This window comes from Colletes gigas, unplaced genomic scaffold (genome assembly GCF_013123115.1).
Source record: "Colletes gigas isolate AHSC1104 unplaced genomic scaffold, ASM1312311v1 Colletes_gigas_Sc00001, whole genome shotgun sequence".
NCBI classification, from domain to species: domain Eukaryota; kingdom Metazoa; phylum Arthropoda; class Insecta; order Hymenoptera; family Colletidae; genus Colletes; species Colletes gigas.
In genome coordinates, this window is record NW_025106630.1 from 6,668,889 (window position 1) to 6,685,546 (window position 16,658).

Genomic DNA, 16,658 nt, shown 5'->3' on the forward strand with positions numbered 1-16,658 from the left:
GCCCAAATACATCGCGAATGTCGCGACGATCGTGAATTCGATTAGGCAAAGAGGGAAAGGATTTATTATTAATCGCTCGAAGCGTTCCTTGGACGCAAAGTCGGATTACGTAGGCCCCGAAAAACGCGTCCCATCGTCCGACAAATTTTATCGCCATCCGAATCTCAGTTACGAAGAGCAAAAACGACTCATCGACGAATACAGAACGGAAGCCATGAACTTAAACTTCGACGATCGAACCTCAAACTCGACGAACTCGTCGCGATCGAAATTAATGGTGGAACTCCCATCGAAGGAATCAACGAAACACAGATACGTTCCAGTTTTGCCTACGTGCAACGATACGGATCATTCGGAAGTGAACGATTTAAACAAACCTGTATTAGAATCTTCGAAGGAAAAATCGGAAAGCACCGCAGATCACTCGATCGTGCCTACGTCGATCGAAGAACAACGCAAAAATAAAACCTACATTAATATACAGGACCATCAACGAAGTAATGAAACCTCATCAGACATTCCTGTATACGATCCTAATAAAATTCCCTACGTCGACGTACCGGATTACTCTGACATAAGAGAAGAAAGTTTAGACGAGGAAGATCGTCGTGAAAATAGCAGAAAGGCTAAGCAAGACGTTGGTCTTGAGAAGTCTACAGAATCTTTGAAAGGTAGCAAATTCGAGAACGATATCGAAGGTAAAATATTAAAAGACTCGAAAAAGAGTCGAGAGAAGGATCCAAAAGAAAATTTCTTAGTTAATGAAATATTAAAAGACCTTAAGCAGAATGTGAATGGCGAGAAGAGTTCGAATTCTGAATTAAAGAACGATCCAGAAATAGACTCGGAAAGGAACGAGGATTCAGGGTCGAAGGAAGATTCGGGTGAATTATGGCAACGGGAGAACCGAACGAGGCAAACGGAGCCTGTAATTTTCGATATAAACGAGTACAGAAAGCCGTTTAATTTAGACGAATTTCTTAAGGACGATCCGATAATGAAAAAGTTGGAACTGCTCGGAAAGGAGACGCATACCATATACGGGAAGAGCAGGAAACGAGTTCCAGGTTTCTTTAATGAATCCGAAAGTGATAATGCGTCTAAAGACTGGGCAGAGGAACAAGAGGAGCCCGCGAAGGAGCGCGATGACTTTGATTATTTCTCGAAATCGCGTTCCCGTGACTTCGACGAAGCGTTTGCAAATATCGAGGACTATAACGAAAGTAACGAAAAATCCAAAGGGGCAGGGAATCGCGAACGTTTCGACGCGGACGATATTTTGAGCACCGTTCTCGCGAAAGATCGGAAAGAAAGTGATGTTTCGCGATTTGGAAACGACGCAGAATTTCTGTCGCGGTATTTCACGGACGACGGTATTAGGAATTCGCGAGAGGACGCGAGCGTCGAAGGAGATCGCGAGTGGAAGGATGCCAGATAGGCCAGTCCCCGGAGATTTAAAAAATGCAACAATTAGAAGTAGACATTTTATTGCGTCTGTGTATTTATTGACCTAAGACGCAAAGTTGACGCGTTATCTGGTTTATAGATTACGTATCTTCGTGCATATTGGTACTATCTGTAGTACACGATGTTACGAAGGTGATCAAAAAGATGGTAATTAATGTACTTCTTTGCTACTAGTGTGTATAAACGAAATAGAATCGAGGAACTTTGTTTCTTTGGTTATGGAAGCACAGCTCAGGAAATAATAATTATATTTATTTACACTAGGTTAACTAAAATGTTGATCTAAGTCTCTTCTCGAAAATATTGATCACTGTGAGATGGTCTGACCAAGTTTTAAAATGTTCGAATTCTAATTACGAATTTAATATCTTTGAAATAAACAATAATACACTGATTTGCTGTTTTTGAATATTTCACCTATATTGTTACTTGTTCGATTGTAACAGCGCAAGATTTTGTTTTGAAAGTACCTTTCACTAAAAGATGTTCACCCATAAAGGTTGGGAATTCCCTCGATTCAAATATATGTAATAAATCGTTCTTCAGCATTCCTTGTTTGTTAAACACCAGATTAACTCGTTTCCATTGTAATGTATATCTTGCATCTTTTTGATAAGACGCGAGATTAAGGAACGCAAGGTATAAAATACCTCAAAATCTTTATTCTACTTTACAAGTCAAACACGTATCTCAGAGACGTTGTATTTGTTACAAGTTCAAGCAAAATCATTGTTGGCAAATGGAATCTAATACGTCGTAGTATAATAGTTTACCATCTATTTAGTATAATCAGGATATCTAACCTTGCGTACGTTCACTGTCAGAAACCGGGTATTTCCTGGAATTCTTTAACGTTATTTCATTCAGATACACAAGTCATCTGTGATATTAATGTACTACTATACAACCTTTATGCTTGTTTTTCCTGTACACTGTGTTTATATTGCCAAAGTGTTCAAAAATCAATATTCATCGATCTACTGAGGTCTGAGCAACTTTCTAAAAAAAAGTAACTGATTCAAGAAAGCGCAGGAAATAAATTGAAACACGAAACGACACAGGGGGAAGGTTATTATTCCTTCCTTATTGGTATTTCGGAACGTCGAGAATTTACAGACAGTGTCGACGACTGATTTATTCGTAACAACGTTTCGCAATATGCTAACAGAAGTACATATGTAACTGCCCACACGTGACAAAAATAAACATTAATAAACAAGATATACATATAATTTACCTAAATTATCAACTTTTTATGTATCACGTTGCTAGTCAAAAATTCTAAATTGATCACAACAAATGCAGTGGAAGAACTATTTATTTCATAGAATCGAATAAACAACGCAGCATCCCAACGCCAGATATATTTATTTCGAAAGATAGCCAAAATAAATCGAAGTTCTAATAAATTTTCGATAAGGCGATGTTTGTATCGTCGACGACCGTTCCCCAAAACAACCCTGAACGGAGACAACCCTGTCCTCTTTAAGCAATTATAGTTCCTCGACGATCGATCGAAATTTCCGCGCGAATCCCGCCGGAGCGTTTCGCGATTCTGAGTGCAGGAAATCGAAGAAATCGAATTAAGGTGAGATAGGCAGCGGGGTTTCCCTCGTCCGAGGGATGAATCTGGCCTCTACGGATATATAAGGCCGTCATCGTACGGTGCTCAGTGTCACTCGTCTGGTTTTATCAATTCCAACAGCCTCGGCTCGATCAGCACCGCAAACGACCAGGTAAATATCGCCGAGTTCTTCCAAAATCCTGCACTCGAATTCAGCGCGGCGGTTCGCGAAAATCGCATGGACGATCGTCGCGTCGAACGACACGCGAGTACGTCCATCGTTCGCGGGTTTCCGTGGTCCCGTTGATCCGCAAACGCGACTATTTTACGCGCTCGATCGGTCCGTTAACATCGGGTCCGGCGCGCGGCAACGATCGATCGATCCTTGGTCTTGAATCTCCAAGTGCTTCCTGGAGAGACGAGAGAAAGAGACGCTCGACGGCGAGCGACGGAGAGGCACGGATAAAGAGACACCTTCCATCCATATTTATTATCTTTATGTGTTCACAATGCGGCCGTTAAGGAGAACGCGGAAGCGCCGATTATGCGAGATTCCGGTTATAAATGACGGCGTGCGAAATAAGATAGAAAGAAACAGAAAACCGAACGGGAAAAAAAGTTAGTTGGGAGTCACCGAGGCGCCCGAGCCAGATTACCAACGTGTAGACACGCACATAAATATCGACGGTACGCGGCATGGAAGTAGAATTTCGGGCTCGTTTAAGAAACCACGCACTTTTGCAACGAACGACGATCCGTGCAACCGCTCAGGTGCACCGAACGCGCATTGCGCTCGACCGACTCGACGACTACGACGTCCGAGTTATCCCTGAAAGTTCATGGATTTCTTTCGCCGTCTCTCTCCTGCCCCTACGGTCTCTCTTGTCATCCTTATCGCCGGTTAACCGGTAATTAATCGAGGAAAGTGAACACGATACCGATGCGAGCCGCGTGCATCCCGCCAGAGGCTACGCCGGGTACTCGTGTATCCTGTTAGCTCTACCTTCACCAGGACTCGCCTTGCACTCTGGAAACTTACAGGTGAATTTTTTCACGTCGAATCGACCGGCTGACGAACCGATATCTTCTCGCTTATGCGTATTCTCGTCTCTTCCAATGGTAATGGAACATTATGGGTACTTTATTTTATATTTAAATTCATAGACCGTTAATGCTCTATCGATATACGAATTTAAACAAAATTGTAATTTCTTGGAAACTTAATCCTGGGGCCTGATTAAACTCTTGTGAGAAAGTGGAGAATTTCAGAATTTATACACGTTTTTAAAAATATCTATGACGTCGAGGAGAGATTTAATAATGGATATACTCTTTTACAAAAAAAATAGTCATTGTAAATTATCTAGATAGAAGCAATGTTTTTTGTAAATGAAATATTTTATTGTACCATAAATATTTAACGATGTCTAATTTTCGCGTTACAATAATAGTCGGACGCTTAGTGTATTTCTTAGCCTAGCAATTCCAGGAGCTATTCTATTATTTTGTTTGAACAGCAGATGACGAATAAAATCAACTTATCAAATCCTCCATCAAACGGAGAAGAACCAAACGAGTAATTTAATCGAACGTAATTATCCTGCGACTGTTTCAGCCATGAAGTCATCTACTCGCGTACTATTGGCGCTTCTCGTAGTTTCGGCTATGATCTTCGTGCTCGCAGCAGGTACGCCGTTCGATCGAGCCATTGGTAAGTTTGTAATTTATCAAAAATTGTATCCATCGACAACCCTTCGAGCTAAATGCACGAATCTACGAGAAATAATACGCGCAGACTCGTTGCTCGAAGAGTAATTTTATAACCCTTTCCACGATAGATGAAAAATGTTTAATGAATTCCTTTTGATTTCCAGGCGTTTGCATAAGGAACTGTGCTCAGTGCAAGAAAATGTTCGGTTCGTACTTCCTGGGCCAGAAGTGCGCCGATTCTTGCGTCAAGTACAAAGGAAAGCTCATCCCTGACTGCGAGGATGAGGTTTCGATCCAACCGTTCCTCCAAGCACTCGATAACGATTACTAGGTGTCCGCGTTCAAGTTCCTGGCGACTGGTTCGCGTCAATAATACGTAATACCCGCCAAAAGTATGCGTCCCGCCTAAATTCGCAGAGAGAACTTTAGTTAGGGGTACAGAAACTGGCGCGTTTCGCCCGCGATTCCTCGTACTCTTAAGATCACATTTTCTATGATTCGACGATCCCCGGACCCCAAGCGCAAGAGAAACAGACGCAATCTCGATGGCACTGAGTACACCGTGATTATTATTTGCGACTGTGTTTTCGAATTGGTACTGCGAAGAGCTGAGAATCACCCCTGCACGACGATAAATCTGTATTCCAGTCGGGGAACATTATCTCAAGCTCTCCAGTATGTTTGTGTAACACGTATTGCTAAGATTCAGAACGGAAGTATCTTCGAAATCGAACCTAGTTTACGAAACGAAGAGAAAACGCGACGTCGCGTTGCTCGAGCTGCCGAAAAGGAAAGAATGCAAGAAACGGACCGATCACACCGTAATCGTAACGCTGTCTACCGTGGAAGGAAAGAAAGATCAGTCCTGAAAGGGATTGCAAGAAAATTACTAGCATTCGATAGACTGGACAACTTTTTCGATCCAACTGTTTTTAATGTGAGACTGATCTCTCGTACTCCCTACGATACGCTCGTCAATTAACCAATCATTAGGAACATTCCACTCACCAAACGATGATTATTCCGCAGTAGCAGGCGTTACGTAGCACTCAGGTATGATGGACAACGCTTGCCTCGACTCCAGCTGCTGTACCTGAAAAATCACACGAGCTTCGTACTGTGTTGTTCCTTTCGCTAACGATCGTGTTTTTGTTATACTCCGTGAAATGTATATTTACACGCTGCCGAAGACTTTTTTCGTTCACGGCCGCCCTCGATAATAAATGTTTTACTTTATCTAAGAGCTCCGACTTTTGGCTCAATTGTTCCTTCAAAACCATTATCTCCCCGCTATCGTCCTCCCTCTGTGCCTTCTCGAAAGCAGCTAATCTCTGCTCGGCCAGCTGTAAATCCGTTTCCAACGCTACCACGCGTTTCTGCGCTTCCTCGTACTGTTTTTGCAGAATGCTCTCGCTCTGTCTACCCGAGAACTTGCCCTGCACACGGAAATCCATGAAACGTTAACCCTCCGCTGCAGTATTTCCCAGAATAAATAGCACGATATCTTGGAAAGAGAATATCTTGGAATTTAAAGGGGGTGCAAAAGAAAATGTAATAATTTTTTCGTTCGAAAGATAAAATAAAATTTATGCAACGGAGGGTCAACTCCCGCGAATGCTATAATAGTCGACGCGTACGCGACTTTATTTTCGTGCCTGATGCATGAGGTAGCTAGCTTTCGAACCCGTCCTCAATCGCTTGTTCTCCACTTGCAATTTCTCGATGATTCGTTTCAACGTGAAAATCGTCTTCTCCATTTCCAAGGTGGACTTTTTCGTACCGTGGTCTTGAATATCTTTGTCCAACAACCTTGGCGACGAATCCGACGATTTCTCTACTTTCAACAGCTCTATATATCTGAATAGAAAAGATCGCAACTTTTATGGATCCACCTATCTAAATCGATTTTCGAGCTTCCTATGCGCCTGAAAAATAATTTTAGGGGCACCTACTTCTCCAAGTGCTCGATCTTTTCCCTCAACCTCGGCACGTTCGAGTTCGCCTTTTCTAACTCGAGTCTGAGCTCGAAATTTTCACTCTCGAAGGCTAAATTCATTTTCTCGAGAATGTCCTTGGCCATTTGTAACTTTTCTAATTGAATAGCCACTGTGCTGTTACCCTACGATAACGTTCGTAAATATTAAAACTAGATCCAATCGACTTGACACCAGTTTTATCAAACGAGTACTGAAACTTGCTAGGACTGGGAGTATATTTAATTCCTTGATTCGAACCCATAACTTCTGATAAAAATGCAAACGTAGAAATAGTCCCAGACCTAGAGTCTCGAACTAGCAACTGACCTGAGAAACAATTTCTAAGGCGGCGATGCGTCTCTTTTGTTCTTCGATTTTAAGCAAAAGTTTCTCGTTGTCCTCGTTCTCTAATCGATCTGTTAATTCTTTGATACGATCCCGTAGAGTCTGACACTCTTTCTGAAACTCGTCCGTTAAATTCTGTTGCGAGGTTGTTATAGGTCTGGCGGATAGACCCCCAGCTATGGTGCTGTTCTCCATTTTTCGTTTGCTCTTCAAGTTCCATTTCTCCCTTTCCATGCACATCACTACCGATCGAAGCTTGTCGTAACTCAAAAGCAATTTTCCGTACTCGTCTGTCTTTTCCTTGAGTTTCTCTTTCAACTTTTCGGCGGTTTGTTGCCACCTCTTTTGCTTTTCCCACAACGATAGTTCCTCCGCGGTCTACACGAAGTATTTCGTACTTACTATACAAGACTTAACTGACTCATAAATCTTAGAAAGACAAACAGAATGTCTTGTGGTTCGGTTCAGCAAATAAAAATGCAGAAACGAACAATACTATACAAAATTATTTATATTCATGCTTTGTAACAACGATATTTTTGTGCAGCTTTAAAATAAATTGAATCTAAAATTTCTATTAGTCAAATAAATCTTGAAATTCACACGTGCTAAACGATATTACGCGCGTACCTTAGCTTTCTTCGCTTCTTGGGCCAAATATTCGCGATCTAACCGAGTTCGCGCCCTCTCTAACTCCTCTTCCAAACTTTTTACTTTGCGCTCGAGCTGCGTTTCGCGCTGCGAAGTTTTCTTCTCTTGCGACTTAACAGCCATGTATCTACGATAGAAGCAATTAACCGTAAATGTGCTTCTTTGGACCGTGCAGAGAAATGTGTGCCACGTACTGTGCGCCCGCGAGAAAATGATCAACGTTTCCGGAATTATTAGACTCCAAACTGAATTCGTGTTCCTTTGCCTGACTTCTCGCGGACTCACGATACGTAAATTTTTCCCAACGAAAGGATACCTGCGACTGAGTTGTTGCTTCAAATCGGATATTTCGTTCTTATACGTTTTCTCCTTTTCCAATAACGATTGCAATTGCTTGCGCACGATCTCAGTCTGCGCTTGTTGCTGCGACTGATCGCGACTGAAGGCCAACGTGATTTCGTGCGTCTTCCTTTCCGACTCGCAATGCGTTATTGCTCGCTGAGATCTAGTCGCAGACTCCCTTAACTCGACCTCGTTCTTTGCACGAAAACGACAAAACGAGAACAAATTTTTAGGCGTGACATGGACTGTCCTCCGAATAGCTACCAGATTTTATAAACCACCTTGTATAGATACCTCTAGCTGTTGACACGCGAGACTGAGCTCGTGAATTTTGCTATCCCTCTCCTGCATCTCCTTCATCAACGAAATGTTTCCCTTCGTGAGCAACATACGATTCTCAGCCAGCTGTTTACGAAGTACGTCCGTCTCGGATTGCCACTTTTTCAGTTCTTCGCGATAACTTTCGAGTTCGTTTTTGTGCTGTTCTTCGAGCCTGGGGCAAGAAGAAGCATGTACAGTGACTCCCGCTTCTAAGAAATTTAATCAGTTGCGTCGTCTCTATGTTTCTGGGATAGATTGCGCGTTTACGTTCCCGAGAATCGACTTTGACGAAGAGAGTAAACAACCACGGGGCTTGAAATACTTCCAATTGCTTCAAACACGATTCGAAGCCAAGTTTAAAACTCTTGTCTCGTTATAAAAAAAAAATTAGTCTGGGGCAAAACTGTTTCATATAAGTGGGAGATACTGTACTTCGAAAACCACTTCGTTCCTACATTTACCTTTCCCTCATACGATCCATGTGTCCCAGCCTTTCCTCAGCCAGCAAGTGCCAGCGATCGCTGAGCTCTTTGGTGATGTTCAGATTCGCCTCGAGAGTCGAGACCTTTTCACGAAGCCTGGCAGCTTCCTCAGTTTGCATGGCGTTGCTTTTCGCATCGGTTTTCACCGCGATCTCGACCAACTCGTCCGTCAGCAATTTCTCTGACTCGACCGTTTCACTCTTCTGCTGAACAGACTTGAGAACCTCGGTCTGCATCGCCTGAATCCGAGCGTGCAGACTCTTGATCTCAGCCTGCAGACGTGCAGCGGCTCTGCTGTGCTCGTCCCTGTCCTCCTTCAGCAGATTCTGATACCTGGCTATGGTCTCCTCCTTCTGACCGACGAGTCTCTGCAAACTGTTTATCGTCGACTTCAGCGCAAGCTTGTCGGTGTGGTCGACGCTGGGAGGCTGCGACTGAGACGACAGCCTGTACTCCTCCAGCAGCGTTTCCTTCTGCGTTAATTGCGAATCCTTGCTTTCTATCGTTTTGTTCAATGTCTCCACCTTCCTTTGGTACTCCGCTATCTGCGATTCGTACTTGACTAATGTCGCGGACCGTTCGGAGGCGATTTTTAAAGTCTGACTTAATTGCTCGCGAACCAAGGACACCTCGTGTCCGCTGTTCCCTTCCACCTCCGCGTTCGTTTTCATTGTCTGTCCTCTCTGCTCGGTCTCCGTTCCCGAGCGCGTTAGTTTTTCTTCTTGCTTTGTTTCTACGTCCTTGTATCCCGTACGCTCGGTCTGTTCTATTTTCTTCTCCTCCGAAGGTGATTCTCCTTCTAGCCCCATTCTTCTCAGCGGGGAGGCAGTCTGGATCTCGGCTTCGCTCGTGTCCTTCTTCTCCAGGCAACAATTGTACGGATCCGTCTGTATCTCCCCCGATTTCGTCGTCGTAGTTGCCTGGACCGACTCGTGTTTATTTTCGCAACACACGGGACTCGTTCCCGTATTACGCGTGTCCACTTTCGCTTCTTGGTCTTGCCCTTTCGCCCAAACCTTCTGTGTCTGTATCATGTCCTGTTCCATGCTCGTCACTAGCTCGTCGTACTCCATGAATTTGTTATTCGCAATTTGTAACTCGTACTCCAGTTGCGTTATTTTTCTCTTGTACTTGAAATCCTGGTCAATTATTAACACTCGTGTTATTCGAAATGCCTACTTCGATTTTTACAAAAATAAATTTAAACTTCATCTTTAAAAAACTCTCCAACATTCTGCGTTTGCATTTTACAAAAATAAAAAGAATTTTTACGCTTTGGAAGATACTGTTGGTACGAGAAACCTACGTTTAAAGTGTACTGCGAGTATTCGGAAAAACGCTGCACAATGTCCTGCACGCTGTTACTTCCGATCTGTTGCTCTAAAATATCCTTCAAACTCTCGACAATTTGCAGTCGATTGGTCAACGTTTCTTGTTGCACCTTGGCGCTTTCGCGACACTCTCTAGCATTTTTTAATTCGGAATCAATGTTTCGTCGCTCGTCCCTCAATTTGAAGGATAACGATGCTATTCTATCTAAAGCACTGATCGAAGAAGAACCTGCATATTGGTTCTGCAAGAACCCTATAATATCTACGTACGTTCTGTAAATAGATCTTATTAAAATACGAGTACATAAAATATAAACAAAATTTGACTCTTCCCAAACGGCTGACACTGATTATATTGATACATGACATTCATTTTATAGTTTAAAGCGAAACTACATGTTTGGCAAGCCTAGGCCACAATGCAAATAAATTGCTTATAATTACTATTTATATTAATTCAAATTTATGCTTCGATGTAAGTTAAATTAACTATTCCATTCTTTGATGTACTACATTTTTAGGCATTCTTATGTTTTCAACTCAAAATTCAGTATAATAACCCTACATAATTTCGATTCCACGACCGCTGGGGAAGAATCGACTTCGCAGAAATAGTTTCACCTGCAACGCGATTCGCATTGTTTACGACAATCCTGAACGTAAGAGCGCAAACCTTCGCAAGTTGTTCTTGCCTTGTCGAGTTCCTCCTGCAAACAGGACGTTTCGTTCTCGAGCCGTGTTTTCTGCGAGTTCAGTTCCATTTCAGACGTTGTTTTGCTGGTCAGTTCGAAGTTCAGCCTCGAAATCGTGGCTTTGTCTTCGCTGACGGCCTGCAAGTCCAAAATCTGATGCCTCAGGTTGTCCAGCTCCAACGTGTTCAACGTGTTCAACGAGTACTGTCGTTCGGCGGCTTCCTCGGAAATTTGAATCAGCTTCGTCAATTTTTCGTTCTCCAACTGCAACGCGGCATTATTATCCTTTAATTCTTGAATCCTGTTGTCGTCCAGAGGTGCAGTCTTCTCGAAACACGCGTCCTTCGAGAGCCTTTTATGCAGAATGATCAGCTCCTCCTGTAGTTCAGACTTGGCAGCGATCGCTTCTTTGACGTTCTCTTCGCTTTTCGATAATTGTACCTGTAAAATTTCGTGCAAGCTCGTCACGTGGTCTGCACGTTGCTTCTCCAACAACTCGTTCGCCTTAGCTTCCTTCAACTGACGAGTCAAATCCTCCTCGTTAATGCGACCAAAGTCTTTCTGTAATAACTCGATCAGTTGATTCTTTTCTTGCTTCAGCAGTTCCAAATCGTTCGTCAAGATCTCTGTTTCGTTATCGTTTCGCGACAGCATATCGTTCTCCAGCAAATTACGATATCTTATGTTCAATTCGTCGTGCTTCTCCTTGAGTTCGTTGTACGTTATCTTGCTAATCGAGTTGGACAAGTTGCTTTGCAACATTGAAATCTCCCTCTCGAGAACCTTGTTGTGCTTGTTTGTATCAGCATAGGCTCTCCTCAAATACGTCTCGTTCTTTATAGCCTCTTTCTGATCCTCATAGGATTTCATGGTTTCTTTATTTAGCAGCTGTTGGAGAGCAGCGTTATTCCTGTTCACGATAAGAATCTCGCTGGCAGCTTCGGCGTACTCCTTGGTCTTAATCGCGAAAGCCTTTCGAACCTCACCGTCGCTCTCCTCAAAAGTTTTCAAACTCTGCTCGTAAATATCTAGTTGCAACTTCAACTTCTCGATCTCTGTGCTCAATTCGTCGTTCTGCTGCGCTAACGAATCCTTCTGTTTTTCCCATTCGTCCGCCTCGTTCGCGTACGCCTCTTGCAACCTTCTCATTTCGGAAATATACATCATCGTTTTCTCGCTGTCGGATTCTTCCGCGTACATTTTCTCGATCTCCGTGCCATTGTGCAAGGCTAAAGTCTGAAATACCTTGTCCTTTCTTTGCAATTCTTTTCTGCAATTATTTCCTAAACTTCAGCCTCTCGGTTCGAACCCTTTCACACTACCCATACGACACCACGTATTCCATAAACTACTATAGCAGCAATAATTCAACGATATTCTAGACACATTACTGTAATACTCCAGAATAATTGTTTTACGAAAATATATATAAAAAATATTGTAAACACAGGAAAACTGTTACAGTACTTTAGAAATATCTCTTTAAATATTTCAGTGCTGCAAAACAATGTTCTAAGCATGTTTTAGGAATATTGTGTGCAGTATGGGTAATCAATAGCAACGAACATTTTCCGAATGTACCTTAATTGTTTAAGTTGTCCTCGCAATTCTGCATTACTACCCTGTACAACATTTAAATGTTCCTGCAACCTCATTGCCGGATGATACCAGCCAGCCAAATGTCTCACATCTAACGCTTCTAACAATCTTTCTAACGTACTCGACTGTACTTCCACTACGCTTTTACCTGAGATATCAAACAATTAAGTACGGATTTTTTTTGGAGTAGAGATAGTATTCGTAAACGTGGTTAATATACGTGTGTTTTATAGTAGATGTGGGTTAGAGATAGACGGGAAATGAAGAGTATCGGAGTGTATCCTTGCGTGAATAGAATGGAAAAAGACAGTGCATCGTTAAAGTACCATTAAAATTAGCGAAAATTCACCGTCTTGATTACGTATACTGTCCAAAATCTCATGCATGCCCGTTCTGAGAGCTTCGTTCTCTTCTAAAACTAGCTGCATGTCCTGTTGCATGATCGCTTTAGGGTACAATGACTGTAGTTCGGACTCTGGCAATTTGGTGGAATGTAAAAATTCTGTGCTACCGTCTACTGTGTTATCCGAGAAGTCAAACACTTTTGAAGTTTTACTTAGCTTATATTTTAATATCCTTATCTAGAATATTAACATAGTCGATGAAATATTTTCATTTTGGTCAAATAAGAAAAGTTCAACGCGTATAGATCACTTATCCTTACGTCTGATTTCATTTCTAAATTTTCTTCGGCGAGTATTTTATTTTGTTGCATGAGTACTTCTAACTTCTTTGTTTCCTTCTTACGTTTCTCTAATACACTCTGTATACACACTGACTCGTCCTCTGGAAGGCCTAGCTTTTCTCTGAAGTTTACATTACCAATGTTTACTTTTTCGTCTACAAATTTCAGTGGACACAAGAAAGTACGAACACATAATTACCTAAGAGTTATGATCTCCATTTCTTGATACGAATTTAGCATTTCTAGTTTATTAACAACGTTAACCAAATCTTTTATATGCGCGTTTCTATCTTTCTGATCACTCTGCAATACTTTTATTTCATTTAGTGCATCGGTTAGCGATTGATTTTCGTCCTCGTATTTTCGCAAAGTCGCTAATACTTCGCACAACTAAATGAAAGAAAGGTCGTTAAGAATCTAAATGATATTGTTCGAACAGAAAATGTATGAAAAACTGACTTTACTGCTCCTCAACCGAGCATCCTCTTCTGCTTCTGATAATTTAATTTGCAAGTTAGATACTTGCTCGTTTGCGTCTTGCAATTTTTTTAACAAATCTTTGTGCTGTTTCTTTTTGTTATTCTTTCCCACTCTATACGAAATGTTAATAAAACATCTATAAATCAAAGTCTACCGCCATGTTTATTTCCTATTGATGATAATGTACATACTTTTGTGCGTCTGCTTTTAGCTTTTCTATAAGCGTCGCGCCTTCGTTAATTTCATCTACAGCCTCGGACAGCTTTGTTTTTAATTCGGTCATAATTTTATCGCGAAGTTCTAATTCCTCGTTCAAATGAACAATTTCAGATTTATTTTGTTCCTTAACAGACGTCACAGATTGCATAACCGACTGTGACAAATTTTCCTGTAGCCGTTGTATTTCAGCATCTTTCCCATCCAGTATTGCCTAACGAAGTTTCGACGAAACGTGTAAAATATTTAATAATTTCGTTTAAAATTGTAATTATATATACCTTCCATTCGTTAATTCTAGTGTCAATTGCTGCGCCAAACTCATCTATTACGCGATCCCTATCTATTTGCTGAGCAGTTATTTCCTCAATTTGAGCAACTAATGCAGTATTTTCCTGCTCTAAGTACGATATTTTTGCTAAAAATAGAGACCCCATTACATTTCACTGAGACATTGTATCTGATCGCATTATAAAAAAAAAATATTCTTTCCTATAGTAACCTTTGCTTTCTACAGATTTCATTTGAGCAGAAGACAATTCCTCTGTCATCTCATTCATTTTTTGTGTCGCATCCTCCATCTCTTGTGTCAGTGTTGTTAATTGCTCTTTCAAAATTACATTATCCTTTTCTAAGCTCTAAAGAAATTATGCAACCAAATTAACATCAACAGACCATCTCCATGATCCTTCGTTTGTTCCTAATCTTACCTCTAATTCTGTCATAAGAATTTTAATCTTATTATTTTTGCCTTGTAATTCATCATCATAATCAGCACTCTCTGATATATCCGAATGCTTAAAAGAACAATATACTTTATAAAGAATATTGTAAATACGTATTTACAAAAGTTAAACAATTTTAGAAGATAAAAGTTTATCTTACTTTAGATAAATTGCCAGTTCCATGTTTTATATCAGATGTATCCCAATCTGACATAGAATTAAAAAAAAATTGTTTATAATATTATACTTGTCAAGTGAAATAGTTTGATATACTCTAAAAAGAAATGGTTCTATGTTAAATCTTGTTCCAAGTACAACACATTTTTTACCTTTCTTTCTACGCTTAGCAGACTCAGGCTCCAATGAAGTAATAGTCTCTTTTAATTTACCACATTCTAAGAGTAACGACTCAACCTATTTAAAAAATATTTCTTAGGATATCATATATTAGATAGAGCGACCATGGAAGAATTAGAAAGCATGTATCCTTTTCTTAAATATCTAATGCATAGATAATAATAGAAAGAGCCTAATAATAGTAATTTGTAACAACAAAGATATGGAATAGTTTTTTTTACTTGATTGTCTTTGTATTGTAGTATTTCTTGAGAGAGTTTCACTAGAACTCGTAGGTTATGTAGATTACTAATTTCATCAACATCACAACTGATCATAGCAGGATAAAGATCCTCTATATCATCATCAGTTAATGACGATGGATCTATAGATAATATTCGATCCAAATCGGTACGACCCATTTTTCACGTTATTGTATTAATTCTCACTATTGTAACCTCCCTATCATAAGTTTAACGTTTACGAGCAACGCATAATCGCAATCACTATGGTAACAATGTTATGAATACCTAACCTGACATCTAACAGGTGATCGAACAAACATTAAACTTACAATAAAATAATTTACTTTGGGAATTTTAGACAAATCATTGAAATAAATTTATTGAATTATTAATCCAAATATTCGACCATCATCGATAAATTTTTTTGTTAAAGAAAATTTTTCAAAAGATGAAAATTCGTTCTATCACAGACGAGGTATATGAATAGACCTTTCACCTAATGTAATTTTTCGGCCCGAGTTTCTGGGGTCCCGGGACCCCATTACCATTTTCGTGTCACTCGCAACGTTATCAACAGATTCAGAAATTAACACAAGAGGAAGTGAGAGAAAAAAAAAAATTACATAAATTTTATGAAGAAATATGAGGAAATATTTTCTTCTTGGTGTCTTCATCACTCCCACGATGTTTTCCTGAAACAAAAACTCATATCCAATATAATATATAACTCATATAAAACAAATAAATATGAAAAAATATTTCTTCTTGGTGTCTTGATTAATCCCACGATGTTTCCCTGAAACATAAATCAGACAATAAATAAAATTGTACAAAGAAACTAACTACATCAAGCTACTTCAAACTACAATAGAGTGGCACATATGGGGATGAAGTTAGACGTTTAAAATATCGCAACACTACGGGGCAACAACGCGATAAATCAACAATCGCAACGCTAATTTATAATAGAAAAAATTCCAAACGCGACTTGTAAGAATAAAAGCAACCCGCGAATGGTAATTATTCGCAACACTACCCTGAAAAGCAAACGCGAAAAATAGTAATTCGCAACTCTAATTCGCAATCGCGTTTACTAAAAATTCGCAACGCTATTTTTAAAGCAAACGCCCGGTTCCTAGGTTTGCATAAAGACAATCACGAATCGTATTTATTCGCGGCACTGATATATCAACGCAATAAATATTTGTTCGCAACTCTACGAGCAAACGCGAACATTGTATATTATTCGCAACTCTAACTTTAATCAGGGGCTATTGGTACATGTACATAGACATGTACTGGCCACAAAATAAACTAACTACTGCTAGTACTACAATTGGGGTAGAATTTGGGCATTGAAAATAACGCAACGCTATATAAAAAATCGCACGATTAATCAAGATCGCAACGCTAATTTATAACATGAAAATTACAAACGCGGTTGACATCCATTATATATATAAAAGAGTAAAAAAGCAACGCGAATCGTGA

The 16,658-nt window shown here is 40.4% G+C and overlaps 2 protein-coding genes across 2 annotated transcripts; one reads left to right on the top strand and one right to left on the bottom strand.

Annotated features, from left to right (window-relative positions):
- Window positions 1-4,648: 4,648 nt before the first annotated feature.
- Window positions 4,649-5,072, top strand: LOC122395465 (eclosion hormone). Its single transcript, XM_043393083.1, has 2 exons — window positions 4,649-4,742; window positions 4,906-5,072. The coding sequence occupies exons 1-2, from the start codon at window positions 4,649-4,651 to the stop codon at window positions 5,070-5,072; spliced, it is 261 nt and encodes an 86-aa protein (XP_043249018.1).
- A 406-nt stretch (window positions 5,073-5,478) lies between these two features.
- LOC122395253 (centrosomal protein of 290 kDa) lies at window positions 5,479-15,344 on the bottom strand. The gene is made up of 24 exons (XM_043392695.1): window positions 15,165-15,344; window positions 14,916-15,000; window positions 14,747-14,793; window positions 14,572-14,658; window positions 14,364-14,499; window positions 14,143-14,279; window positions 13,837-14,075; window positions 13,625-13,757; window positions 13,365-13,555; window positions 13,145-13,286; window positions 12,830-13,061; window positions 12,463-12,628; window positions 10,811-12,151; window positions 10,165-10,462; window positions 8,838-9,997; window positions 8,350-8,548; window positions 8,030-8,250; window positions 7,693-7,840; window positions 7,045-7,440; window positions 6,694-6,860; window positions 6,397-6,598; window positions 5,920-6,177; window positions 5,750-5,834; window positions 5,479-5,520 (listed from the first exon to the last, which is right to left on the bottom strand). Exons 1-23 carry the CDS (start codon window positions 15,342-15,344, stop codon window positions 5,760-5,762), a joined length of 6,240 nt encoding a protein of 2,079 aa, XP_043248630.1. The 3' UTR covers window positions 5,479-5,520; window positions 5,750-5,759.
- Between the last annotated feature and the right edge of the window lie 1,314 nt (window positions 15,345-16,658).

Coding starts and splice junctions, on each gene's coding strand:
- LOC122395253 (XM_043392695.1), bottom strand. CDS start 15,344: ATGGGTCGTACCGATTTGGATCGAATATTATCTATAGATCCATCGTCA. Junction 9,998..10,164: donor ACTCGCAGTACACTTTAAAC/GTAGGTTTCTCG, acceptor ATAATTGACCAG/GATTTCAAGTACAAGAGAAA. Junction 7,841..8,029: donor AAGCAACAACTCAGTCGCAG/GTATCCTTTCGT, acceptor CTTCTATCGTAG/ATACATGGCTGTTAAGTCGC.
- LOC122395465 (XM_043393083.1), top strand. CDS start 4,649: ATGAAGTCATCTACTCGCGTACTATTGGCGCTTCTCGTAGTTTCGGCT. Junction 4,743..4,905: donor GCCGTTCGATCGAGCCATTG/GTAAGTTTGTAA, acceptor TTTGATTTCCAG/GCGTTTGCATAAGGAACTGT.